Below are 26,741 nucleotides of genomic sequence, written 5' to 3' on the forward strand. Positions count from 1 at the left end.
GCCAACCTGACATCTTTAAGGCTGGGGAGAGTGAGGAGATTTTGAGATTTTGTTGGGGGGGGAGGTTTAAGCCCCCCCCCTCCAAACACGCCATGGTCCCAGTATGAATTAGGCCAATGAGACCCTAAGAATTAAATTCTCAGTACAGAACTCACAGACCATGTTTGTCAACAGTCCATGTGTGAATTGATTAAACCTTCTGTACTTTCTCCATCAGAGGAAAACAGCTGTACCTGGCTCCTCGACTTTTCAGAAGTAATTTTTAACACCATGGTTAAGCACAAACTCTACAGCATCAAAGCTGTGACATAAATTATCACGAAACACCAGTGCAAATATATCCACAGTGTCCTACTAGTTAATCCCTCTTGCAAAACAGATAACTTCCCTGATCATTTCCTGTCTCTGCCTGCCACCCTCCTTTTTCTGTTCCTAGCCTCTCAGTTGCCGCATAGTAGACATCAGCATTTGGGCATCCAAGCCAGAGTAAGTTGTCCCACTTTTGGGGTGCTGGTACTGAATGTGGACATATTCCCTTCCTCACAGGCAGCTTCTGAAAGCTGGAATCGAGATCAACAAGCAGACAAAGTCGGGCACGGCCCTGCACGAGGCAGCGCTGTACGGGAAGACGGAGGTGGTGCGCCTGTTGCTGCAAGTAAGAGGAAAGGAAAGCCACAGTCAAGGACAGGGACAATTGCTTTTTGACCAAAAGTCTTGAGAGAGGCCACAGGCCTCAGAACGGCACTAGAAACAGGAAACAAAGAGCAGGAGTGAAAGCCCACAAGGACTAAAGGCCAAACAAGATGAGACAGTGTCCCTGTGTCTGCCCTGGGGATGTGCTGCCATTTTGTATTAGTCAGTTCCCACTGCGGAATTCCTTTTAACAGTGCCGTGGGAGCCCAATTCTGGTCAGGACTACCAGGGTGCAGGGGAAGGAGGGGCTCCTGCTTACCTCCCTACACCATTTTCCTGACCTGAAATGATCCCACGCAGGTATGTGGCAAACAATGCCCCCCGGCACCATTTCAGGTTGGCAAAGTGGTGCAGGGGGAGGCAGGAGCCTGCCCTCCCATTGCACTGCGGTGGTCCCAACCAAAACTGGGCCCCGACAGCACTGTTAAAAGGAGTTCCCTGGTTGTAATTCACTGTTATAAAATGGCAGCATGTCCTCAGGGTCGTCTTGTCAGCCCTATGTGGACAATCAATGGGTCAGTCCTAAATCGATCACATTAGTCATTAGTTCAGGCATTTGACAATTGTGGGCAAGGGAATAAAGCAATCCTAAATCACGTGAGTGAGGAAGAAATCCAGCTTCTGGTTTCTGTTCTAGAGTGGCAGGAAGCGTCTTCAAATTGCATTACATGGGGGATAGATGTTTTCTATAATTGATTTAGCACTTTTAATTAACACAGTGCTTTATTCACTTTGTTCTATTCATCAGTGCAACACCCCTGTGAAGAAAACTAGTGAAATCCCCATGAGAAGCAGATGCTCTCTGTGTGTGCAATAAACCCAAGGCTTCCTAGTGAGTTCTGAGCAGGGTTTTGAGCAGATCCAAGGCTGTTGCACCACGCTCCCTTCCGTGACTGTCCTGAACTATTTACATTTTTTATTACATTCCCATCCTGCCTTTCCTCCAAGGAGCTCACGGAAGCATCCGTGGTTTTCCATTTCCCAATTTGATTCCTGCAACATCCTTAGTGAGGTAGGTTAGGCTGAGAGAGAGGGTAAATGATCCAAGGTCAACCAGTGACCTTCATGGCTCAGTGGTGAATTGACCCTGAACATAATCTGTCCTTCTCAATTGTCCACTCTACTAGGTTGTCCTACAGCCCTTTGCCTCAGCTCAATCTTTCCCAGATTATGGGAAAGTGGTTTGGTGGAGATTGGGGCCCTTGTTGCTCTGAAGGACTGTGCTCTAGAAGGTTGCCTGGCATGTCCGACCAGCACCCAGCATTGGTTCTAGCTGAGTCAGGAACCACGTATTGTGCAACTGAGCACAGGAGTAGAGTACTTACCTCAAGCGAAGTGCCCCCACTTCCAGGCCTGCCATTAATCTTCTGTCTGTGGATAGGGCGGCATCGATGTCAACATTCGCAACACCTACAACCAGACAGCCCTGGACATTGTGAATCAATTCACCACCTCACACGCCAGCAAGGACATCAAACAACTACTGCGAGGTGAGCAGGTCAAGGCCTGTTCCTAGCAGGACAGTGCTTTGGGGAAATGTGTATGGTCCTAGCGGTGAAATCTCTTGGGCGGCAGCAGCAGAAGTGCTCAGGAGATTCAGCCCCATCATTCTCACTGAAGACAAGACACAATTCGCCCGAGGAAGCTGGTGGGAAGGAATGATGTCTTCAGCATATAATATAAGCACACAGTGAATAACATAGACCTCGTTTCCTTTTCTGCCTGTTCTCTGCATCCTGTGTCCCCCGCTTTCCTTTGTCTTCAGAGGCATCAGGAATCCTGAAAGTCCGAGCTCTGAAGGATTTTTGGAACCTCCATGACCCAACAGCCCTGAACATCCGTGCCGGAGATGTCATCACGGTAAGGCCATTTAAACTTTGGGACAGCTGAAATTCACCCCATGTAGCACTCTGGGGTCATCCTCACTTTTGCTCTAAGCTCTGTGCACAGACCCCCATCTGAGGCAGAAAAAGGCAAATGTGTTTTTATCTTGCTTTCACAGAAGCATCATATCCACAATATAGGAAGTGGGAGCCGCTCTTGTTAGGTTCCTAGGTGTCTTGACTGTAGCAGTCAACAGTGTTGACGAAGGACGCGTTCACAACACGCAAGATTTACTAGAGTAATAGAAATGACAGTGGGTTGGAATATGACATATGAGTCAAGCTATGCCACACTGTGACTCAGTGAGAGCCGGTGTGGTGTAGAGTGACGGACGAGGAGGCCTGGGTCTTCCTTCTGGCGCGAAGCTCACTGGGTGACCACTGCCTCTTAGCCTGACCTACCTCACAGAGTTGTTGTGAGGGGAATAATGGAGGAAGGGAGAACCATGTATGCCCCTGCCTTAATCCAGTGAGCAAGTAATACTTCCCACCCCTGCAGTCCCTCAGCTGTTTCAGCCACCAAAAACAGCACAAGGGAGAAGGCTGGAATTCTTTCTTCTCTCGTGCCACAGTCCTGATCTGCACTTGGCCCTGCTGTGCTTTTACTCGTGAGTTGCCAACCAGAAACTAGCAGCTACAGTACAGCTGCAAGTCCCTGTGGTGAACTGGTAGAGTTTGTAATGTCCAGTTAAGCTCTCAGCCCTGTGTACGGTGAGCTGCTAAAAGAAATGGGCATGTTTGGGGTGATTCAGTAATCCGGGGACTCACTTGCAAAGTAATTCTTATGATATTTCCCCCTTTTGCAACATAAAATTCAGGAATCTCACATGAGTTAACACTGAAACAAGTTCATTTTTTGTTTTTCCTGTGTGTTTAGTAAATACATAGCATTGCTGAGGAACTGCCTGTATGTCATGGCCCTTGTACACACTGTGCAGAGGCAAAGCCAGATTGTGCCATCCAGCTCATTCTGTTCCTCCTCCTCCTCCATCCTGGCCCCTCGACCCTCCCAAAAAAGAAGCATGATGCCCCTCATTTTGAGAACCGGCGTATCTTAAAAGAGAGGAAGAAAGCTGATGCAATTAAGTTTTTTAAGAGATGAAAGGATGCCAGGAGAAAAAGGAGCGGTGGATTTAAGTTGTAACAGTGTACATTTATGTTGGATTCTGAGAACAAAGTCCTAACAAGGCAACAAGTCATACAAGGTCATTCTGGGACTTTTGTGTCTGGGATTTTTAAAAAGCAACCTGACCAGCAGAGATAATAGAGATCTAGACTATCCTGCTTTCACTAAAGCGTTTAATGGCTTCCAAGGTCACTTTCAGTGTTACGATTCTATTATCTCATATGTGTCTTGTGTCCCACTACTTGCAAGAACTACTTTCTCTTGTCAGGTCCTGGAGCAGCATGCAGACGGACGCTGGAAGGGCCACATCCACGATGCTCAGAAAGGCACGGACCGAGTTGGCTACTTCCCTCCATCCATTGTAGAAGTCATCAGCAAGCGCACAGGTTGGCCCAGGGACACAACTGGAGAGAGTTTGCCGGAAGACCAAAGATTTATGCAGAGGAGAGGGGCAAGGGGGCAGGAAACATCTGTGACTCTATTCTCCAACTAAACCCCACATCCTCGCTCAGGGCTCTTTTTGTAGAAAAAGCCCAGCAGGAACTCATTAGCATAATAGGCCACACCCAACAGCAGGAACTCATTAGCATATTGGGCCACACCCCTGACAGCACAGCTCATTAGGCCGCAGCCCCATGTTACCAGAAGTGAGGTTATCCAGCCACACCCACCTTTTGCTTGTTATTCTGTTTACCTTGTTTGTTGTCAAAACCCAGGGCCTTTTTTTGTAGCAGGAACTCCTTCGCATGTTAGGCCACACACCCCTAATGTAGCCAATCCTAATGATTTTCTGCTATTGGGTGTGGCCTATTATGCTAATGAGTTCCTGCTGGGCGTGGCCAGTTTGGGAGCCAGCCGGAACTCCGTTCCTGTGCGTTCCTGCCCAAAAACAGCCCTGTCCTCCCTGCAAAAGATACCCCCTCCTTCTCCCCTAGTAGCTGAGACTTTCCCATGCTTGGTTGCTGAGTGGGTTCAGTCACACAAACAAAGGCAAAAAGCATCATGCCTTTCAGATCAAGATTACTTATGACAGGATGGCTTTCTTTAATACTGTTCAAACACACATACACAAACATATATTTTGTATATAATTACATTTGCAGGAATATTGGAAACTGTGAGCAGTGGGACCCGGACACAAATTGTGTCCAGATTCCATTTTGTCCTTGAATGAACATAAACAACCATTTATCAACTGGAAAGTGATTGCAGTGAGAATTGCAGTAGGGATGTCCATCTGTATGATCTTTCCCAGTGATTTTTGATTGAATGAAAATACAAAGGAGGAACCCACAATGACTCACAGGCTAAGGAAATCCTATTTCCTCCCCTTCCGCCTGTCACCAGCTCTGGGTCTCTGCCTCTGGCTTACCGTTCTCCTTCTGATGGCCAACTCCTCCTCCTCCTCCTCTTCTTGGCCACCAGCATTGGTGTTGCAATCCAAAATAGTACCCAAACTTCAGCAGTTTCATTTTTTCACCATCTGCACAAGCACAATTGTCCTTTTATCTTGCTTTCTTAAAGTAAAAATTTTCTGCAAACCCTATATGGCAGCCATAGAAGTCCACAGAGGGAATGGTCCTTGTTTCTTATATATAGTGACCAAGTGGGATACCAGCAAGGTCTTGTGGGGGCATCTCATTTTCTCCTCCCCAGTATTTCCTCTTTCCCGTCACTGAAAGCCCCCATAGTCTCTTCATTTTTCCTGCTTCCCACCCACCCACCAGCCAACCTACCTTTTTCAGTCCCTGTTTTCAGCTTTCCCTCCTACCCTCCTCTGGCAACCTCTATCCAGGAAAACTATGGCTAAGTTTTGCACTCTAGGCTGCTGGGCTAGACTCAGTTGTGTGGGAGGGAACCTATAAGGACTTCTGGGAGCACCCCACTTCCTCCTGTATCCCTTCCCCACACTATTTCCTCTTTCCTTCCTCCTGGCAGCTCCCATGTCCTCACCTCTCCCTGCTTCCTTTTCTTCTTACCCACCCACCAATGCCTGCGCCTGTCTGGCTAGTTTTCCATAGGTAACAGGAAACTATTCTGCCCACCATCACTTAGCTTAAGTGTCTGTGCTGAACTTTCTCCTCTCCTGTCCAACAGCAGGTGATAGGAACAGTGTGGGCAGCGAGGGCAGCATTGGAAGCATCCGGAGTGCTGGCAGTGGGCAGAGCACTGAGGGTACCAATGGCCAGAGCACCGGACTCCTCATTGAGAACGTGAAGGTAAGGGAGCACAACTTTCCATGCTCTAAGATGTGCACATTTTCCTGCTGCCCTCTCTCCCTATGATCCTCTCCCACTCTGTCTGTATTAGATGGTTCTTATCTCCTGGGGACATCCTTAAGTTCATCTAGTATGGATTGGTTCCCCTTTATAAATGCAACATACAAAACGTGAGAAGATGCAGTGGTTAAATAGAACACACTTCCTAGTGCCAAATCCTATAGGATATGGGAGATGCAGGAACAGTCGCTTTAGGCTTTATGGAAACAAAGTCTAAGTTGGCGGGGGCTGCAAATTTGACTGGGTCATGGGAGTGGCCCTTTTCCTGAAAGATGATTTTTAAATTTTTTTCTGATCACTGCTACAGCTGCTTGTTTCCTCACTGGGGAAAATATATGGGGACCTTATGTTTATTTGGTCTTTTACCTATGTCATGACCCCCAGCGGGTTGCCACCTTCAGCTGCCACCACTCTGGACTTCGGGTCCCTTGAGAAGGCCCAGAGTACCCTCCCAAGCCCATCCAAAATGCCCCTTTTTAAGCCGAGAACATAGGCGTGATGACCAGGCAGAGAACATTAAACAAATGGTTTACTAACACAGTCCTGGGGCAAGGAAAACAAGACAAGGTGCTTTAAAATATATAACAGTGTTTAAAGGCAAAAATAACCAAATCTAACGCAACTACCTTGTTAGGGTTGCCAAATATCTTTTGTTCCGCAGCGGGGGGCTCCCGGACGGCGTCTTCTGCGCGCGCATAGTTTCCCCCTCAAATGGCTGTGGCCCCGCCCCCAGTGTGCCCGGCGTCAGCACGTCACCTCCGGCTGACGTGCACGCCGGGGTGGGGTTTCCCCCGGGGCCCGATTCCACGGCAGCGGAAATCGGGCCTCCAAAGCGGGGGAAATCCGCCCCCCCAGGGGGAATTGGCAGCCCTATACCTCGTTCACTTAACTGGTTACTACTTCAAGGCCCACAGCCCTCTTATACCAGGCCTCCTGCCTATACTCACTCTGTCCCAAGTGAGGGATCTTTCTCTCAGACCAGTCCCCTCAATTATACTCTGTGTGAGGCCACACTGCAGAAGAGACAAAAGAACACAGTTTCATGGCCCACAAAGCTTAAGTTCCATTCCCTCACACAATCTCTATACACTGATTGGCTACAACCGTTGCTAAGCATTGTGGAGATTGTGGGCTGTCGGCTCTCCACTCCCACACAGGCCTCTAGGCCTTTCTCCCAGGCCTACACAGATCATGACAACCTGTTACTGCTTGGAACCACAGGCCCTCTTTGACAGTATCTTGAGAGGAAAAGAATGCTGCATTTTTGTGTGTGTGTTTTGTGCCAGTGAAATTCCTAAATCAGAGAAGGCAGTTCTCAGAGCTTCTGTAAGTGAACCCTAGCTGCTGAGGATAGTCCTGTCCATTCAGAAGCAGTAGCACATATAATGGATGGATAAAGAACTGTTGTTCCCAGGGGAAAGGGGGAGATAGCTGTGTCGCAATGTTCCCTCTAAGCTGTGGAGTCTTGTGAGCAAAAATTCTACTTTGTGAGCTACTGGCGTTAAAGTTGTGAGTAAGCAATTTGGCTACTGCATAAATTAGGTTGCTCTGGAGCCATCCCTTCCTGAGCAAAGACAAAAAGGTGTGAGCCGGAGTCTAAAAAACTGTGAGCTAGCTCACACTAACTCAGTTTAGAGGGAACACTGGTCGCAGTATATCCCTCTCTTCTCACCCAGGTCTTTAAAATGATGTATGTCTGGGTGTATGACCTGGCATCACTAGATTAGTTTTTGCGGAGGAGGAGGAGGAGGAGGAGGAGGAGATTGGATTTATACCCCGCCCTTCACTTGGAGTCTCAGAGCGGCTTACAAACTCCTTTCCCTTCCCCTCCCCACAACAGACACCCTGTGAGGTGGGTGGGGCTGAGAGAGCTCTGACAGAAACTGCTCTTTTTCAAGAACAGCTGTGCCAGAACTACTGCTTGCCCAAGGTCATCCAGCCAGGTGCAAGTGGAGGAGTGGGGAATCAAACCCGGTCCTCCCAGATTAGAGTCCACGCACTTAACCACTACACCAAACTGGCTCTTCTGCATAGGGATGAAAACAGTCCTTTTTCCTCTTCGATCCAGGATTAGAAATGGCCTGGAGGTAACCACACGTCTATAATTTGATTACATAGGTAGCAGGAGAACAAAGTTTGAGTCCAGTGGTTGCATAGGTAGCAGGTGTTAATCTGCACCTCACTGGTGCAAATAAATACAATTAATCATGAACTACCCTTGAGCAACTGTGTTATGATTCGGGCAACCAGGATCAAGCCACCCCTACCCACATTACAGGCCCTTCACTATTGCTCTTGCAGCATGCCCACTGTTGTCTGTGAGTTCTCTCTGAGTCTCCTTTTTTCCCATGCAGCCACTTTCACCTGGTGGGGAAGATCTATATCAGCATCTCTTGGGCTCCAATTCTCAGAATGGCCAGACAAATCCCATGATAGGTAAGCTGAAAGACTGCAGTGGAGATGGGGGGGGGGTGTTGAAAGACCGAGACACCGGGCACATGGCAAAATTCATAAAAGAAAGCAGGACAGCTTTCTGAAGAGAAGCAAAGTGGAGACATCCCTCACAGTGATGACCATGGAAAGACATGGCGACTCACATGGCAGGGACCAGTCACTCATAATCTGAAACTGCATGAGCATGGTGCTAGTGTCCTACCCATGGCAGTGGAATTTCCTTTCCATCCAAGCCTCAGAGTCTTTGGAAGAGAGGTAACCCTTCTCTATTTGGGCTGGCATTCAAAATCAAACTTGTGGTGGTGGTGGTGAATCTTAGCATCTGCCTAATATTTATGCTTGAACGGAATATTCTGTTTTTATTGTACCTTTCCCCTGCTTGTGCTGTTGTTACCACTCCAGAGCCCATAAGAAAGGGCAGGACAGAGGTTACTCTAAATCAATAAAGGACCCGTTCCTTTTTACATGAAACTACTCTTTGTGGGCATATATACAGAAAATGCCACCACTGCACAGCCTGCAGTCATTTTGATGTGGCAGGTTTGTGACCCCCTAGATAAGCCCTATTGAAACATGTGTCTGGATGTGTAGCAACAGCAGGGTCTGGGGTAGGCAAAATAGCTGTCCACTGCATCCAATAGCTGGCTTCATCCAGTGCTCAGGTCTGCTCTCTTTTGGCTCCCTGTAGGGACTCTGGCGCACGAGAACCTCACCAACTACAACACCAGTGACAGGATCTTCTCCCACCAGTACCTACGGCCAGAGCAGCTCCTAGAGGGGAAGGTACTGGAATCTACTAGAAGAGTTCAGACCAAGGATCACGGAGCAGTTAAAAAATGCAGTCTGGAGTTGGAGGGGGGGGGATAATTCTCCATAAATAGGGGAATTCAGTTCTGATGTCTTTGTCCCCTGTCCAATACAGAGTCTGACATCCAGTATCAAGTCAGAGATACTTTAGGACACTGAAATAAATCAACAGGCTTAAGTGTGCCTCTTGATTTGGCAAATGCATTAAGGATGATTTTCCAAGGGGTTAGCAATTTGTCCATGTTAGTTCAGAACCATGCTACATACGGTACAGGAGTTCTGTGCCTGGACCACCAAAGATATAATCTGGCCATAAGACACAGCTACAAAGAGGCACGATTTATTTATTTTATTTAAAACATTTATATGGTGCCTTTCCACCCAGTTCAGGGTCCCCAAGACAGCAAACAATAAAAAATGTGAGACATTAAAAACCATTTAAAATACAAATACATTAAAAAATATTTAGAACAATTAAATAAAACATAATATAAACACACACACAAACAAATACATAAAAAGACACAAAAAGGGCGGAGGGCTAATAAGAATGAGTGAGTCCGTGCCAAACAAAACAAAATTTCTTCGCCTGGAAGATAACGAGGGAGACGACAAATTTTCCTAAGAAGGGAGTTCCAAAGTTTTGGTGCCATGATGGAGAAGACCCTTTTTTAGGTTGCCACTCATCTAGCCTCCCAAAATGACCAGAGTGGTTGAATAGGTTCATATGAGCAACTGGCACTTACCCTCCCGGCGCGCGCGCGCTGCATGCACATCACAGGGAAGTGACGTCATGACGCCGGGCACGCTGGGGGTGGGGCCACGACCATACAAGGGAAAACCATAGAGTTTTCCCTTGTATGGCCGTGGCCCCGCCCCCAGCGTGCCCAGCATCATAACGTCCCTTCCCTGTGACGTGCACGCTGGGGCGGGGTTCCCCCCGGGGCCTGATTCCCTGGCATCGGGGAACGGGCCTCTGGGGCGGGGGTTTTCCACCCCCCGGGGGATTTGGCAGCCCTAGCATAGATGGTCCTTCAAGTATGTTGGTTCCAACTTCCAAGCGGTACCGGGCTTTAAAAGTCAATAGCAGCACCTTGAATTGAGCCTGGATGCAAATTGGGAGCCAGGATAGATGGAACAAGACTGGATGATATGGTCCCTACAGCCCACCCCAGGGACTATCTGATCCTGTCACTGCTAATGTAGAGTCCAAGTTGGAACAGATGAAAGAGATCTTATCCACAAAGCGTTGAGCAACATGTCATAGCAGGCTGCACAGCAATCTACCTCCTCCCGTAGGCCCGAACCCAACAGGCACTGACCACCTGGGAGAGTTCCACAGATATGTGGATTCATTGTTGGCAGAGAAATGTCGATCAGGGCCATAGCACCCAGGAAGGAAAGTTTCAACTCTTTCTCTTATGCCATTTCCCCAGTCAGAAATGTCCCCCTATGCTCTTTTGTAAACAAGGACAGGGTTTTTTTTTCTCCTATGGGGACTTAAAACAGCTAGGGGCATTTTGAAAGGGGAAACTTTGCAGGGACGAAGAGTTATTACCCCACCCCAGTGCCATGACCCTGATCCAGATCCCTTCAGCTCTTTTCAGAGAAACTCCAGTCATGGAACTTCACTATTAGCTTTTATTTGTCAAATGAAACATCATTGTCTTTGTTAAATACTCTCCTGTCTCACAGTATACAATCCAGTATTACGATCCAGGCCTACACAGCTTCATCATCATCAGTTGACCTTTATTGGCATAAAATACCAAAGTGTAACCATACATATAAAACATATAAAACATAATGTAGGATAAAACAATTACTTATTGTAAGTTTTCCTTACGTAGCTTTATCGCTGATTGTAAAAACATGGCTACATTCATTGCTATACAGCTTGAGATCCACCAAGCCAGATGCAGACAGCCAGCTGTGTACTGTGGCCTACCAGGGCTCAGTGGGCTCACTCTGCCTGTCTTAGGGCTGCCAGTTTCCCATTGGTGGGTGATCCCCTGCCCCGCCTGCTCCTGTTTTCCACCTCTGCTACAGCAGCCAGTGGGAGGGGGAAAACGTTTTAAAAGTCACTGTAAGCCAAAAACCCAAACGTAACATCAGTCCACCCTAAGAATTGCTGGAATCAGGCAGTGGTGCCCCTCGTCTCCCCTCCCCCCAGCTCCTGCCGATTGCCAACTGATGGCTGGCAATCCTAGCCGCTCACTGAGAACCAGGAGACAGACATATCAAGCCCCTGAAAGCAACAAATACATGGCTCGGGGTGTATGTGTGTTCTGCCGGGAGAGCCACATATTGTCCAGGCCTGATTTAATTAACAGCAAAATGGTTTGAATGCTAATCGTGTGGATCAGCACCATCTCTTTAGCACACAAGTTTCAGCTAAAGGGCCTGATGAGACGGGGAGGATGTTCTGCATATCTGTGGGTCTTTGTCATTGGGGGGGGGAGGATTTTTTTGGCAAGCAGAGCAGATCCAATAGGCTGTGTTCCACTTTCCAGGCCTAGCTACTAGCTTTATAATAATACTGGATGCCTCACAATACTCACAAAACAATAATACTGGCTGAGAATCACTCTTTAAATATTAAGTAATATTATTTTCCCATAAGTTCCGTGCAGATGTTGGGGAGGGAGGAGGATTATGTAATGCGACGGATTTCAGGTGATTATGACACCAAGTACAGGACTGCTGACTCGGTTCAAAATATGGACAAAATCCATTGGTGGCTGCCTTAAGTATAGGGTTTATGAGACCAAGCTGTAGGCCAGGGGTGCCTGTCTACAGAGCCCAGAAACAGCAGAAAGTGCCTCAAGGCACTGGGTTTTTTTGCATTTCCCCCTCTTGAATGATGACATGGAAGAGCTCCATCAGGACTGATTTAAGCAAGACAATAAAGTAGCACACCAGTGAGGCTTTGTACATGCATAACTTCTCATTTAAACAGAGTTGCTACCTGTACAAAGTGCTTGCGTGCACCTAGGCAGCCTGTGCCGGCATGCTATTTAAGCACCTGTAGCTGCTTTGCAGAAGTTCAGTTTGCATGAGATGCTGTGCGAATGCAAAGGCTACTTGGGTGCAATGCTCCCTCTAAGCTGTGGAGTCTTGTGAGCCAAAATTCTACTTGGTGAGCTACTGGCATTAAAGTTGTGAGCGAGCGATTTGGCTGCTGCATAAATTAGTTTGCTCTGGAGCCCTCCTTCCTGAGCGGAGACAAAAATGTGTGAGCCGGAGGCTAAAAAACTGTGAGCTAGCTCACACCAACTCAGCTTAGAGGGAACACTGCTTGGGTGAGTTCTTTTAGCTTGCCAGACTCTCATTTAAATCTGGGAAGGAATAGCAGGAATCTTTCCCTCTCCACATCTATCAGCCACTATCTTCAAGAGGGATTTCTGTCCTCCCTTCCCAGGATGCTGAAGCTATATACAATTGGCTGAGTGAATTCCAGCTGGAGTGCTACACAGGCAACTTCCTGAATTCAGGCTACGATGTGCCGACGATCAGCCGCATGACTCCGGAGGTAAGGCAGGAAAAACAGAAGCAGGCGGGATGCAACTGTAGGGCTATAAGGGAAGGAACCGTTTTGTGGTTGCCCAGCATTCACCCAACCCCTCCTTGATCTCTCTGTGTCTGCTTCTTTCCCCATGGATGCATCGCAGAACACGCACTGCATAGCGCTTCCCAAGCAACCCAGCCCACTTGGGATGTATGCCCGCCAGTTAGGGGGGTGGATTAATAAATATATCGGGACCATTTTTTTCTTCCAGGATCTCACAGCCATTGGGGTGACAAAACCAGGCCACAGGAAGAAAATCTCCACTGAAATTGGGCAGCTCAGCATTGCCGAGTGGCTTCCCAGTTACATCCCTGTGAGTAAGGACAGCACAATCCTAAACAGGAGCCACATATTGGCTCACAGCTGCCTACCAGACTGGTGGATGGTACCATCTCTGCGGTTGTGGCCAGGGTTTTGTAGGCTTTGTGGGATTGCAGAAAAGTTTACAGTGTTCCTGAGCAGATCCACTTGGGGTTGCAGAATGCTTGCCGGTGAGGCTTTTCCATTATTACAGCATTGGACTTGGATGAGCTATGTTTGAGGACCGCCTTGTCTTAGTCTGTTACCTTATTGCTGTGAAATGGAAGTAATAATGGTTTACCAAAGTTACTGAGAAAACATTCACAATAAGAAGTGTAAAGCACATTAATGTCTTTGAAAATGCAACATTAATTGTTAACTGTCTTGTTTTTATCTGGCCCTTCCTGCAAGGAGCTCAGGATAGCATAGATAGCTCTCTTATCCTCCATTTTATCCTTACAACAGGTATTTATTTATTTAGGAATGTTAGGCCGAGAGAGTGTGAGCAGCCAAAGGCACCCAGCAAGCTTCATGCTTGAGCAGGGATTTGAATCTGGGTTGTCCCTGTGCTAGTCTAGCATTCTAACCAGTACACCATGCTGACTCGTCATTCTGGCTATTATTATTATTATTATCATCATCATTATCAGAATATCACAAGCCACATCTAGTTGACGATCTGTGCGCAGACATCCCCTACTCCCTCCAAATCGCAAAACACAGAGCAGCTTGTGTATTTTGTAGAGACTGCTCAGGTCTTTCCCCAGCCAATTATATTTTAAGCAGTCCCCAGGTGGGGGCGAGGATACCCCAATTTTGGGGGCTCCTGCCCACCACTGGCCAGCTGGGGAAGCCCTGCCCCCCAAGAACAGCCACCCACGGCCACCCCTCTCCCTCCCCTCCTGCCAAATTTAAAGGGCCTTCCAGCTAATCGGTGGGAGCACGTGGAGGGCCCTTTAAATCTGGCAGGAGGGGAGGGAGAGGGGCAGCTGCTGGCCACATGCCTACACTCCAAGTGGTGAACTCGCCGCTTGCGATTCAGGTGCACGTGGCCCCCGCTCTCCAAATGCGTTTAAAGGGACCCTTTAAATGCTTTTGAAGAGGGGGGCTGGCACCTGAATCCCAAGTGGCGAATTCGCCACTTGGAATTCAGGCGAGTCCCCAATGTGATGACGTCACTTCTGAGTGACATCATGATGTTGGGGATGTCCCTACCCCCTCCAGGAATGCCTCCCAAAGTCCCCTGCTTGGGGGGGGGGAGGCAGGACCTGGCAACCCTAGCAGTTCCCGATAGCTCTGTGGTGTGTAGTGGGGCTGGATTTAGAATATGTATCTAGAATTAAGATGCTCTTCCCTGGTGTGGAATGTAAGGGCTCATTATGGTTGGGCTGTTTTCTTTTCCTTTTCCTTTTTTAAAACAATTTTATTTTATATCAAACAAACAAAAACAAACAAATATACATACGAACATTCAATGGGAGAATCCATCCATCTCTTTAAATTATCTGTTAAGTTATCCATACATCTCTAAGTAAAAAGTGTACTTCTACTTATATTGTTAAGTAAAGCTTTTGCACATTGGATGGTTTTCCAGGACGACCTGATGGAATGGCTGAGTGCAATTGGACTACCCCAGTATCACAAGAAGCTGGTGAGCAACGGCTACGACTCCATCAGCATAGTGACAGATCTGACCTGGGAGGATTTGCAGGAGATTGGCATTAACAAGCTTGGTGAGGACAGAACAGGGGAATATATACAGGACTATGAGTGTATTGTGGACCTTTGACTTTCTGGTTGTGTGTTTCAAACCCATCCCTAACAACCTGTGTTGCTGGTAGCCTCCATCTAAAAGGAAGTCTGTATCATTGCTCTACAACTCAGCAGGCAGATGCTAATATTGAATGATACAATGTCCCCGTTGGTCATCCATGGATGGATGGATAACTGATCCAAGCTGAGGCGTTTGATCATCTAAGTCCTTTTAGGAGACATCATTATGATTGTAGCACTTCTACATTAAGTGCTTTATTCTAACATACAGTCCAAAAGGGCAATTGCATTGGTCTATTAAAACAACACTCCTGTGGCACCCAAAAGACTAATAATTATTCTGTGACCTATGTTTTCAAGGGCCAGATTCCACTAGCATTCAAACTGTGCTCTAGGAAAACAGTTTCCCCACACATTTCTAGGCCTCCACACTTCTAGGTACAAAAAGGCCACCTCACTTAGTGGGGTGTGATTGTCACTTTCAAGAGCACAACAGTCCACTTGACCTTTCTTGTCTGAAGATAGTGCTGTTGAATCTCCCAAAGGAGTAGAAGTCACCAGACCTTGGCGCTACCCCCAAGGCATTTTCTCCCTGCCTTCTTTCGTGGCTTGGTCTGATGCAGAAGAACGTATCCCCAACCAACTTTATGCTGGCTCAGTGTTTGAGGGAGGGCCTTGCCCCTCCTTTGGAGGCAATGATCAGTATAGTATTCAGGGTCGCCAAGTTCTGGGTGGGGCCTGGCATCCTCACAGAATTGCACCTGTTCTCCAGACTACAGAGGTCAGTTTCCCTGGAGAAAATGGCTGCTTTGGAAGGTGGATTCTGTGGCCTTAGACACCACTGAGCTCCCTCCCCTCCCTAAACTCTCCCCTCCCCAAGCTGCATCCCCAAATCTCCAGGAACATCCCAACCCAGAGATGGCAACCCAAGTACTATAGGCTTCGTGCCAAATTCCCAGGGTAATTGGAGGTCTCTTGGGGCACTGGGATAGATGGTCCTTTCTATGAGAATGAGGCCTGCCTGCTCTTTGGAGTCCACTCCACTCCCCCCCAGTCCACCCAAAGGCCAAAGAGATATAGGAAACAGCATTTCTAAACATTGTGAGAGAGACTCAGCTCCCGCCGCCCTGGCCAGTCCTTGGCTGGCTCCTCTTGCAGCGCGGTTTAAACTGAGCCGCAAAAGGAGCCAGCCCCAGCTGAGCCAGCGTGGAGCTCCTGCCACCCCAAGTGATGCTTGATATAGCTTAATATTTCGGTATAGCTGAATATTCAGCTTTTATTCAGGCTCAGCTGTACCGGTAGCTGATCAGATTCTCTGAATCTGTATTCAGCTTAAGTAATACCCCCAAAATACCAGTAATTTCCTCTTAGATGTTATGAGGAAAGACCTTTTGAGCAAATGACTGGGCACTTAACTGGTAACACTTAAAATACACTGGAACATTGTCACATTTGAGGCTACTTCCTGAAAGCAGATTCTGTAACCAGGATTACTTAAATTGTGTTTACATAGTTCCTGTCTACTTGTCCATTCACCTATACTTCTATTTTTGTCCCATCCTCTATTCAAGGAGCTCAGGGTAGCATAAATGAATACATGTCTCTTCCCCTCCTTTTATTCTCAGGACAATTCTGTGACGGAGGCCAGACTGAGCATTACTGCCCCAAGGTCACCCAGTGAATTTCAGAGTAAAATGGGGGATTTGAACCTGGGTCTCCCAAATCCTAGTCTGACACTTTAACCATTTCACCAAGAGTGGCTAGTTGCAGTTTCCACAGTTTGTTCTGGTTGTAGAATTTGAGATTCTGGATAATGGGATACGAGGCTATGCTTTCTTCTCATGTTTCATTCCCTGGCAGATTATTGCCGATATAGCAAAAACAGGGTACATTCCTTAAGTATGTGAGATAGCCTGGACTTAGGTTCTGCCTCTGATGTACTGGTCTAGACTGAGACAAGGGTTAATGCTGTCCTTTGCTATAATAGACAGCTGAAGGCCATGGGAGAGAAAAAAGTTGTCCATTCATTTGAGCTTAATTTTTGCTTCTCTTTTGCCCCCTGCAGGCCACCAAAAGAAGATCATGCTGGCTGTCAAGAAGTTGACAGATCTCCGCAGGAGCCTGAACCAGGCGGATGCCAACACTCTGAGGCGGAAGATCCCCGGCGCCTTAGACATTGTCACCATTGAGTCTGTTGAGAATGGGGAGTGCCACTCTCCCCACACCCCCAAGATGACCACTTTCCAGGACAGCGAGCTGAGCTATGAGCTCCAGACAGCCATGTCCAACAGCTGCCAGGAGACGCTGACCATCAAGAATACTCAGGGCATCTCCCGGAGCCAGGAGAGCATTGGCATGCGCTCCAGGGGGTCAGGGCACTCGCAGGAGAACATGTTGTCCCAAAGTGCCGCCTCAAGCCGTTCTCAGGAGAGCCTGGGCAGTGGCGAAAGCAGCAGCAGTAGCAGTGGCGGGCGCTCTTCCACCCAAAACCCCCTCGTGGACAATTCCACTAACTCTCAGGGGCGACCCAGCCCAGAAAGCTATGGGACGTTCATTCCACAGCTCAGTTGCCCAGATGGAGTCAATGGCTATTCCAATGGTTGTGCAGGAAGTCCCTTGAGGGAGAGAAATCTGCCTGAAGGCATGGATCAGTACCAGAGACCCAGTGCCCTGAAAGGGGATTTCCTTCCCTATGCAGTTCCATCAGAGCCACCAAGCGCATCTCCCTGCACATCACCCCACACGGCCAGCAAGAGAACCGCCCCCTATGTCTTCATGTATCCCCACATGTCAGTGAAGGCACAGCAACCTCACTCGCCTTCTGTTCCTGAGCAGACCAAGACACCAGACCATGCCTGCGCTCAGAGGACCACCCTACAATCAACGGCTCAGAAAGCTTTTTCCTATCTCTATTCCCACTGTGGGGGCACAGAGCTGCCTCAAGTGCCCCCAAAGCCTGCTGCTCCCACCACCTCCAGGGAGCCACAGAATGGTGAGGGGCTGAAGCATAAGAAACGTTCACACAGCTTGAACCGCTATGCGCTGAGTGACGGGGAAGCTGAGGAGGAGGAGGAGCCTCCCACTAGCTCAGTGGGCTCTTACGCTACCTTGACCAGACGGCCCGGACGGAGCCAGGTGCCACGGACGCAGCCACCCCCAGATGCTAAGGTTTCACGCAGCCAGTCCTTTGCCATCCGTGCCAGAAGGAAAGGCCCTCCACCCCCTCCTCCCAAACGCCTCAGCTCCGTCTCTAGCGCACAGGCTGTGGATGCTGAGTATGAACAAGGCTTAGAACCACAGAAAGGGCCTTTAGCTTCTGAAGGCGGAGGAGATAATCTTCACAATATGGGCTGTCCTTTACAAAGTGTATCAGCCGTACCTGAGGGACCCGCAAGTGAGGAGAGCCCAAGTAAGCCTCTTCAGTCCCCAGACCCCACGAGGTCTGATGAGGAGGCAGGCCTACACAATGCCACTGAAGGGGACCCTGGCGGCACTGAAGCGACTAGTGGCAGAAGCCAGCTCTTTGAAAGCAACATTCCCAGGAGACGGACGTTTAGTGAGCCTACGGTCACCGTGACTGAAGCTTTGCCACAGAGCCACGAGGACATCCAGTCAGACGGTGATGAAGAGGCCCAGGTGGGGAAAGATGGCCAAGCCCAGTCTCCCTGCTCTTCCCAGAGCAGTTCCAGTGAGTGCCTTCCCTTTGCAGAGGAAGGCAATCTGACCATCAAGCAGCGACCGAAGCCCGTTGGGCAGCTAAAGACAGATGCCACCATGCCAGACTCTGATTCTGACCAAGCTCAGTCCGGTGGCAAAGAACAAGGAGACCCAGCAAGAGAGGCCCCCGTACCAGAGTTCAACCTCACTGAATCTGACACAGTGAAGCGCAGGCCCAGGTGCAAAGAGAGGGAGCCCCTCCAAAATGTGCTGAAGGCTTTTGGCGTCGATGTCCCCAGCCCAGCCACAGCGGCTCCGGCACCACAATACGCCCAGGCTCAGATAGTAAGCATCAGCGGACCATCCTTGCACGTGACGGAGCTGCAGTCCACTGGAGACACGTTGGATGACGACAGCATGGAACTGCAGATTGCTGAGATAGAGAAAAGCATCCTTTCTCTGGAGAGGGGAATCAAGAAGCCTCCTTCCTCTTTGAAACCAACCAGCCCAGTGCCACTGCAGACGGAGAGACAAGGACGATTGGTCCAGCTGAGGGCACCAGTCACAGGGACAAGTATGCAGGGTTCAAAGATGCAACTTATCCACTTGCCTGTTTGCCTCAGGAAATCAGCTGTTGGCTCGGAATGGGCAGCTGAGTAGCAGAATGTGACCTCCAGAGCAGGGCAGCCACCAGAGAGCTTTTTCTAAAACTCAGAAATATTTAAAGAAGGTAGCATTCTCCCCCCACCCCACCCCCGAAAGACACTCTATTGACACTGCAGCTCTCTTTCTGCTGGGAGAAACAAGCCATCTAGTACTATTCCAGCTTCCTTTGGTCTCTCATCGAAAGATGGGAGGGGACCGGGATAGTGCCACATCGCTTTTCTTGGCTGGAGGAGAGAGAGCTGAAGGCGAGAGAAGGGGAAGACAGGACAAATTTGGCAGGCAGTGAAGGAGAACAGGGAGGGCTTTTCAGCCACCAAGACTGCTCTAATAACCATTTGCAAGGAGCCTAAAGAGACTGAATAGTTTCCTATCCCCTAGCAGGAGACAGGGCAGAGAACAAATAGTGGTGGTGGTGGTGATTAAACAAAAAGACTTCCCTGCAGTGGATGAGCAGTAAGATCCACCCCATTCACAAGAGCTGGCAAATATTCTAGGCCAGGGGTTGGCTCCACTGCACCATTTCTGCAGATGGAAGGGGTTTTTGTTTGCAGAGCATGACTGTTGCCCCCCCCCTTCCTGGTAAAGGTAAAGGTTCCCTTGCTCGAAAGCCAGTCGAATCCGACTCTAGGGTTGTGGTGCTCATCTCCGTTTCAAAGCCGAAGAGCCAGCACTGTCCGAAGACGTTTCCGTGGTCATGTGGCCGGCATGACTAAACAACAAGGCGCACGGAACGCTGTTACCTTCCCACCGAAGTGGTACCTATTTATCTACTTGCAATTTCTTGCTTTCGAACTGCTAGGTTGGCAGGAGCTGGGGCCAGAGACGGGAGCTCACTCCGTCATGTGGCACACTCGGGTCTCGAACTGCTGAACTACCGACCTTCCACAGCCTGCAGTTCAGCGTCTTAACCACTTGAGCCACCGCAGCTCCCCCCCTTCCTACTGCAGCTTAAAATGCCCACAGAGTGCTGTTTCGGGGGGGGGGGTGTCCCCTGTCCCACGGGAGCAGCATTTCTGGGAGCATTTGGGGCAGCAGCAGGAGGGGAGAGGGGAGAAGGTCACCCTCCAGATAAAGATCCTTCCACCCACAGAAACACTCCTTTGGATCCAAGCCCTTGGGTCTCCCAGCAAGAATAAGCCATTGGAGGTTTTGTCAAGGTAGCCATTACACTGTTTGCACAAAGAAGGGTTTTAAAAAGGGGGATCAAGGTCTAACAGCCTACACCAGGGTATGTGTTCCTCCTAAGCATCATTAAGTAACTGACCCCTGAAACAAAGAGAGGAAGAATTGCAATTTGAGCTTAGAGGAAAAGGCCAAAGTGTGTGTAACGATATACCCAGGACTCACAATCAGTTGGGTCACATGTGCAGTACAAGGAAAGACAAAATAAAGTCAAGGTCAACAGGCTGCCCCCAGGCACTGGAGCCTCATTGCCTAATTCTGGCAGAATCAATGTTCCCTCTAAGCTGAATCAGTGTGAGCTAGCTCACAGTTTTTTAGCCTCCATATCAGAGATTTTTGTCTTCGCTCAGGAAGGATGGCTCCAGAGCAAACTAATTTGTGCGGTAGGCAAATTGCTCGCTCACAACTTTAATGCCAGCAGCTCACAAAGTAGCATTTTTGCTCACAAGACTCCACAGCTTAGCGGGAGCCTTGGGCAGAATTACTGCAACTCCAGGCTCCTGGTGAAGACCTGCCGTCCGAGCTGAGGCTGTCAGATTCTCTGCTGAGGCAAGAGGGAAAAGGGACCCATTTTGACCTTCCCCAAAATGCTGAGCTGGGGGTTATGGCACCCATGTGGGAGAAAAGCCACGTAGAACAGTACTGCAACGAGGAAGGGGATCAGGCAAGATTTTTATTCATTAAAACATTGTCATCTCATCTTTTCTCTCACTGTACCAGTGATGCAAGGCGGCTAGCAACACTCGTAAGATAGCCCCTGATCACTTTTGCGTCAGCAGAAAAGCTGAGAGGATCAAACCTAATGAACGTGCCACACTTGTGGGGTTCTGATATTTTGTCTGTTGTTTCTGTGGGCGTGCAGAATAGCTCTGAGAAGGTAAGAGCAGGGAAGCCTGCAGGTGATGCGTGCTGCAGTTGGCTTGCATACTGTGTCAGTTGGGCCGTTGGTGCTTCATTACCTGTTGGCTTTTTTCCCTTTCAGATGACTCAGCCAAGCACACATCCATTGCTTCTACCAAACTGGTATTTTCAGGGCCGAAGACGATCTACCAGCAAGTCCTGCAGAACTCCCGCAACACTGTGGCCCCCTGGGCAGCCACTGAAATGGTGTCAGAAGCGACAGGACCCTACCCCATGAAACTGGGGCTTGGTAGCAAGCCAGCCTTGAATGTTGGTGCAACAAGGCCATTGAACGCCTCTCCAGACATGGCTCAGGTTCAGCAAAGACTGGAACAAACCAACTCATCCTTGGTGTCCACTCTCGAGGCTGCTGAAAAGAAGATCATCCCAGAAGCAGCACGGAGGTAAGTTTGAACTTGGATAAGGGGGGGGGGGGGCGGCAAGCCAGCAAGAGGCCCGTATCCTCAACAAGCCTCTCGTTTGTCACAGGGGCAAGTATGCAAATACAAAACACACGGAAACGGTTACAAATAAAACACACAGAAAGCACACAAAACTGTTGCTAAGAGAGTACACGTTTAAGTGCTTCAGACACATTTATCCTGATCCACACAGGGACTATGCACAAGCATGCTTTTACACATGTAATTCTAGGTGCCTGGGGAATTGCAAACGCTGAGTAAGCAATGCCCCAGCCAGAGCCAGCAGCTGGGGCTGTGTATGTGTAGTCTGCCAAATGATGGTTATGATTGTACAGTATTTCCAAGGCTGTGCTTGGACACAGGCCCAGCTCTTGCACATGTGTATCAGCAGGACTACAGCCTGTTACCTTATGTGTTTAATATGTATGCATTACTTTGACTGCTGTTTTAGGTATTGTTAGGTTGCTCTTGCACGTGTAGTATGTGGGGGTCAAAAAGTAGGCTAAAAGCATAACATATTAAAATGTGGGGGGTTCTTTTTAAATAGAACAGAAAAGTAGGACCATTCAGTCTTTTTAAAAGGGGACAGCCATATTTGAAAAGCCATACCCACCATTTGTTACTTGGATTGTGTTTGTATTATGGCATCCATGGTGGAGTACAGAATACATTGTCGGAGGTAGCTCTCAGCTAAACGTTTACATTCAGATGTCTGTTTCCCATTCTTTCTTCTCCTCTGCTTCATATGGTCTACTCATGTGAGCAGTGTCAAGTCAGAGAGAGGAACTTACAGAAATTCAAGCTGCTGCAACTTGGATCCAGACTAAATTGGCAATTCCCACCAATCCCCTCCTCACAAGAACATAAGAAAAGCCTGCTGGATCAGGCCAGTTGTCTATATGTTCCAGCATACTATTTCACACAGCAACTAAGCAGTTGCCCTGGAGGGCCAAACAGGCCATAGAGGCTGAGGCCCCTCCCCTCCGCTGTTTCCAGCCATGGGGATTCAGAGGAATGGGGGCAGCCTCAGCTTACATAGACAAGCATAAGCTTCTAGGTCTCATTGGACACTAAAGTTGGTAAAGGCAGGAACATTGACGCAAGTTCTGGTTTCCTTCCTTATACACTGGCTAGGGATCACCCCCCGTCTTCTAGGAGCTATTTCCCTCAGTCTTGATAGGGATGGGCTACATGTCCTACTTCTCTAAGGATCCTTCTTGATCCTCTCACAGTCTCTTTTCTCTCTCCATGTTGTCAACCCTTAACTCCTAACTCTCTCAACAGAATAATTCCATTTGAATCCCCTGTCACTCAAGATTCTCATAAGAGAACATAAGAACATAAGAGAAGCCAATGTTGGATCAGGCCATTGGCCCATCCAGTCCAACACTCTGTCACACAGTGGCCAAAAACACCAGGGTGCCATAAATTCTCAGACCAGGCTAAAGCCTTAACTGTTTACTGTCTGTCACACCCCCTTTTTCAAGTGGTCAGTGCTCAAGGCCATCATGACCTCCACTGGCAGGGAACACCACAATTTAATTACCCATGCCCCCCCTTAGTCGTCTTTTTCCTAAACTAAAAAGTCCCAAACTGTTCAGCCTTTCCTCATAGAAAAGGTGCTCCAACCCCTTCTTGGTTGCCCTCTTTTGTACTATTTCCAGCTGTACAATACCCTTTTTGAGAGGTGGTGATCAGAACTGTGCACAGTATTCCAAATGAGAATGCACGATAGCGTTCTACCAAGGGCATTATAATACTGGCCGTTGTATTTTCAGTCCCTTTCCTAATAATTGCTAGCATGGAGTTTGCCTTTTTTCAGTCACTGCCTCACATCCTCCTACTGTAGACCCACACACACACACGTGGCGTTCCTCAGCATTCCATATCCACCTGGAGCAGCATTTAATGGAGATCACTGAGCTTCAGTAGGAGGCGGGTGGGAAAGTTCCATTCCTCTGATGGAAAATTTAGTCTAGATCCAACCTGGTATCTTTAAGTGACATGACGTTGCTCACATCAGCAAACCATTCATGTGGCAAGGGAAGAAAGAGAGAAGAAGAAGAGATTGGATTTATATCCCGCCCTTCACTGCCCAAAGGTGTCTCAGAGTGGCTTACAAACTCCTTTCCCTTCCCCTCCCCACAAAAGACACCCTGTGAGGTAGGTGGGGCTGAGAGAGCTCTGACAGAAACTGCTCTTTTTCAAGGACAGCTGTGCCAGTTATGGCTTCCCCTAGGTTACATCAGCAGGTGCAAGTGGAGGAGTGGGGAATCAAACCCGGTTCTCCCAGATTAGAGTCCGCGCACTTAACCACTACACCAAACTGGCCGCTGCATGTAGTCATCCCTGGACTCCTCCTGAAAGAGGAGGTCTTTGAGCCCCATTCTGGTGAGGGAGGCCCTGACCATTCCAATCAGAGACCCTGCACTCCAACTGACCATGTCTCCTCTTCCTCCAGCCACTACGGGACCGTGCACTCCACCAAGAACATCCTGGAAGACATCAGCAACATGTTTGATGATCTAGCAGAGCAGCTGGATGCCATGTTGGACTGAGGGCAAGCTCCTCCTCTCCTGGGCTGCAGGTTTCTTCTCCTGCCGCACTGTGCTTGACTAATGGACAGCCCTGAGTAGGTGGCCCTGCAACTACTTCTGATCTCCGATTTCTGTACATTGCCACGTTGCTCACCTCGCAGCTCCCATGGGGGGGGGGGACAGGGGTGGGGGGGGACAGTCTCAGGCATAACACCTCGCTTAGGCTAACTGCAGCCAGTCACACTCTGGGACCCGCGTCTCTGAGATGCTACTTGGACTCGCTGTTGAGGAAAGGCTGATGCCAGAGAGCCTCCCCTGAGCCTCTGGCCTCTTCCAAATGCAATACCCCAAACATCTCCATTCCTGCATTTTGTCATTTACAGGTTGCCAATAATATGTCACCGTGGGTGGTGGCAGCAGCAAGGGGACCAGGCACTCAATAAGGACCACTGCCCTTGGTTGCCAAAGTGGAAAAAGATTGGTAGGCTGGCACTTTGCAGAGCAAGACAAGTCCTTGCTGCTTCCCCCCCCCCCCCCAAACACTAGGAGAGAAGTACCGTGTAATCTGGGTGGATTGAAATCCTCCCCCTCAGTTCCCCCTTCTCTTCTTCTAAAGCAGCTGGCCAGACTCAAAAGTTCTCAGAGGAACAAACTGGGCTCAACATTTCAACAAGAAGCTTTTCAGTGGGACTGAAAACTACTTGACCTTCTTTCCAAGTACCTTGGCCGTGTTCATCATGCCTGGAGTGGGAAGGGAGGGGAGAGGTCTTCCACTCCCCCCCCCCCTTCTGTAGTATCTGGGGGGGGGGAAATGCTGATTAGTGTTAGAGTGTATATAGCACCCTCTTGTGACAAAGGGATGCCTATCATATCAAATCACTCTCCGTTGTAGCTGTATGAAAAGTGATTTTTTTTGCCCCTCAGCTGCAAATCCTCTTCCCTTGCCCTTTGTCCTATAGGCAACAGATATGACAGCCAAAAGAGACACGTCCTTTTTCATAAAATGAACTCTGGCAGGACTTGGGCAACTGACAAAGCTGCCTCCCAAGGCCCTTACTCTACAGCAAGAGGCTAACTGAGCTGCTTGTCCACAGTGAGCTAAGCAGCCCATTGCTTCTTTGAAAACAGGGCCCAGTGGACAGTCCCACCTCCTTCATGGTGTTCTGCACTGAAGAGGAAGACCTTGTGCATCTGTATACCATATATTTAAACAAGACCAAGATGGTGCCAAGCTGGCCTAACATGACCAAGCAAGAGAGTGGAAAACAAAATTGCACAATTGGTACTTGCGTGCCATATGCTGTGAATGGAATAAAAACCACCAGGGAACCGTGTTTTAGAATGGAAAATGAAATGTACAGCCCAGCGCTGGGCCAGCTATGCCAGCAGTGAAGGCATACATGGCAATTCAAGTGTTTAGAATTAGAGTCCTTGATCCTGGTATCATTGGGAAGGCTTCTGCAGAGAGTTTCAATGCAGGATTTAAAAAAAACAACACATAAACTTTTAATGGATCATGGATGGGAGCCTCTGCCGACACTGGCATTCGCCTGGGAAGATCAAAAGCAATAAGCCTGGTTGCATTTTAGAGCTACCACAGAGCCTAACATGGCTTTGGTGCAAATTTTCTGCTGTACAATACCCTTTCTCTTTGGACCCATAGCATTAGGGCTATTTTTGGGCAGGAACGCACAGGAACGGAGTTCCGGCTGGCTCCCGAGTTGGCCACGCCCAGCAGGAACTTATTAGCATACTAGGCCACACCCAACAGCAGAAACTCATTAGGATTGGCTACATTAGGGGTGTGTGGCCTAACATGCAAAGGGTTCCTGCTACAAAAAAAGCCCTGGGTTTTGACAACAAACAAGGTAAACAGAATAACAAGCAAAAGGTGGGTGTAGCTGGATAACCACACTTCTGATAACATGGGGGTGCGGCCTAATGTGCTAATGAGCTGTGCTGTCAGGGGTGTGGCCCAATATGCTAATGGGTTCCTGCTGTTGGGTGTGGCCTATTATGCTAATGAGTTCCTGCTGGGCTTTTTCTACAAAAAAAGCCGTGCATAGCATCAAGCAGATTTGCCATGCTCCGGCTGATAGCCAGAGCCAACAGGATATTTTTTTTAAAAAAAATAGCTGCAACCAGTGGCATCTGTATAAAGGTTGAAAGAAGCCTTTTTTCGTTGTTTTTTTTTTAAAGAAGGTTTTGAATTTCACACTCGCTGACATGGGACGAGTCCATTTTTTTCACTGTTGATAAAATTGTAATTTTTTTAAAAAAGAGAAATGTATATATTTTTTAAGTGTGGTTTGTTATATATTTACTAACCAGAGGCCTGTTGTACTTTAGGGTCTGGGATGGAATCATGTTAATGTCTGAGCCACACTCAGGTGCAGTCAAATGCTGTTCTTGTTATCACTATTGAGGGAAATCCATCTTATTTTTTAAGAACTCGTCCTTTATTGTAAAAGATATTGTATGCTGTTTAAATTAT

The 26,741-nt window shown here is 48.4% G+C and overlaps 1 protein-coding gene across 1 annotated transcript in view; it reads left to right on the forward strand.

Moving 5' to 3' along the window:
* Window positions 1-25,974, forward strand: part of CASKIN2 (CASK interacting protein 2) — a 135,552-nt gene extending 109,578 nt beyond the window's left edge. The window contains exons 7-19 of the mRNA XM_015425639.1: window positions 547-655; window positions 2,075-2,183; window positions 2,459-2,553; window positions 3,971-4,088; window positions 5,800-5,921; window positions 8,336-8,417; window positions 9,124-9,218; window positions 12,664-12,774; window positions 13,022-13,123; window positions 14,705-14,843; window positions 16,949-19,114; window positions 21,371-21,692; window positions 24,172-25,974. Of these exons, the coding sequence (XP_015281125.1) occupies window positions 547-655; window positions 2,075-2,183; window positions 2,459-2,553; window positions 3,971-4,088; window positions 5,800-5,921; window positions 8,336-8,417; window positions 9,124-9,218; window positions 12,664-12,774; window positions 13,022-13,123; window positions 14,705-14,843; window positions 16,949-19,114; window positions 21,371-21,692; window positions 24,172-24,268 (3,667 nt within the window). The 3' untranslated portion in view covers window positions 24,269-25,974. The remainder of the gene's footprint in view (window positions 1-546; window positions 656-2,074; window positions 2,184-2,458; window positions 2,554-3,970; window positions 4,089-5,799; window positions 5,922-8,335; window positions 8,418-9,123; window positions 9,219-12,663; window positions 12,775-13,021; window positions 13,124-14,704; window positions 14,844-16,948; window positions 19,115-21,370; window positions 21,693-24,171) is intronic.
* The last annotated feature ends 767 nt before the right edge of the window (window positions 25,975-26,741 follow it).

This window comes from Gekko japonicus, unplaced genomic scaffold (genome assembly GCF_001447785.1).
Source record: "Gekko japonicus isolate JY-2015 unplaced genomic scaffold, Gekko_japonicus_V1.1 scaffold1013, whole genome shotgun sequence".
Taxonomy (NCBI): Eukaryota; Metazoa; Chordata; class Lepidosauria; order Squamata; family Gekkonidae; genus Gekko; species Gekko japonicus.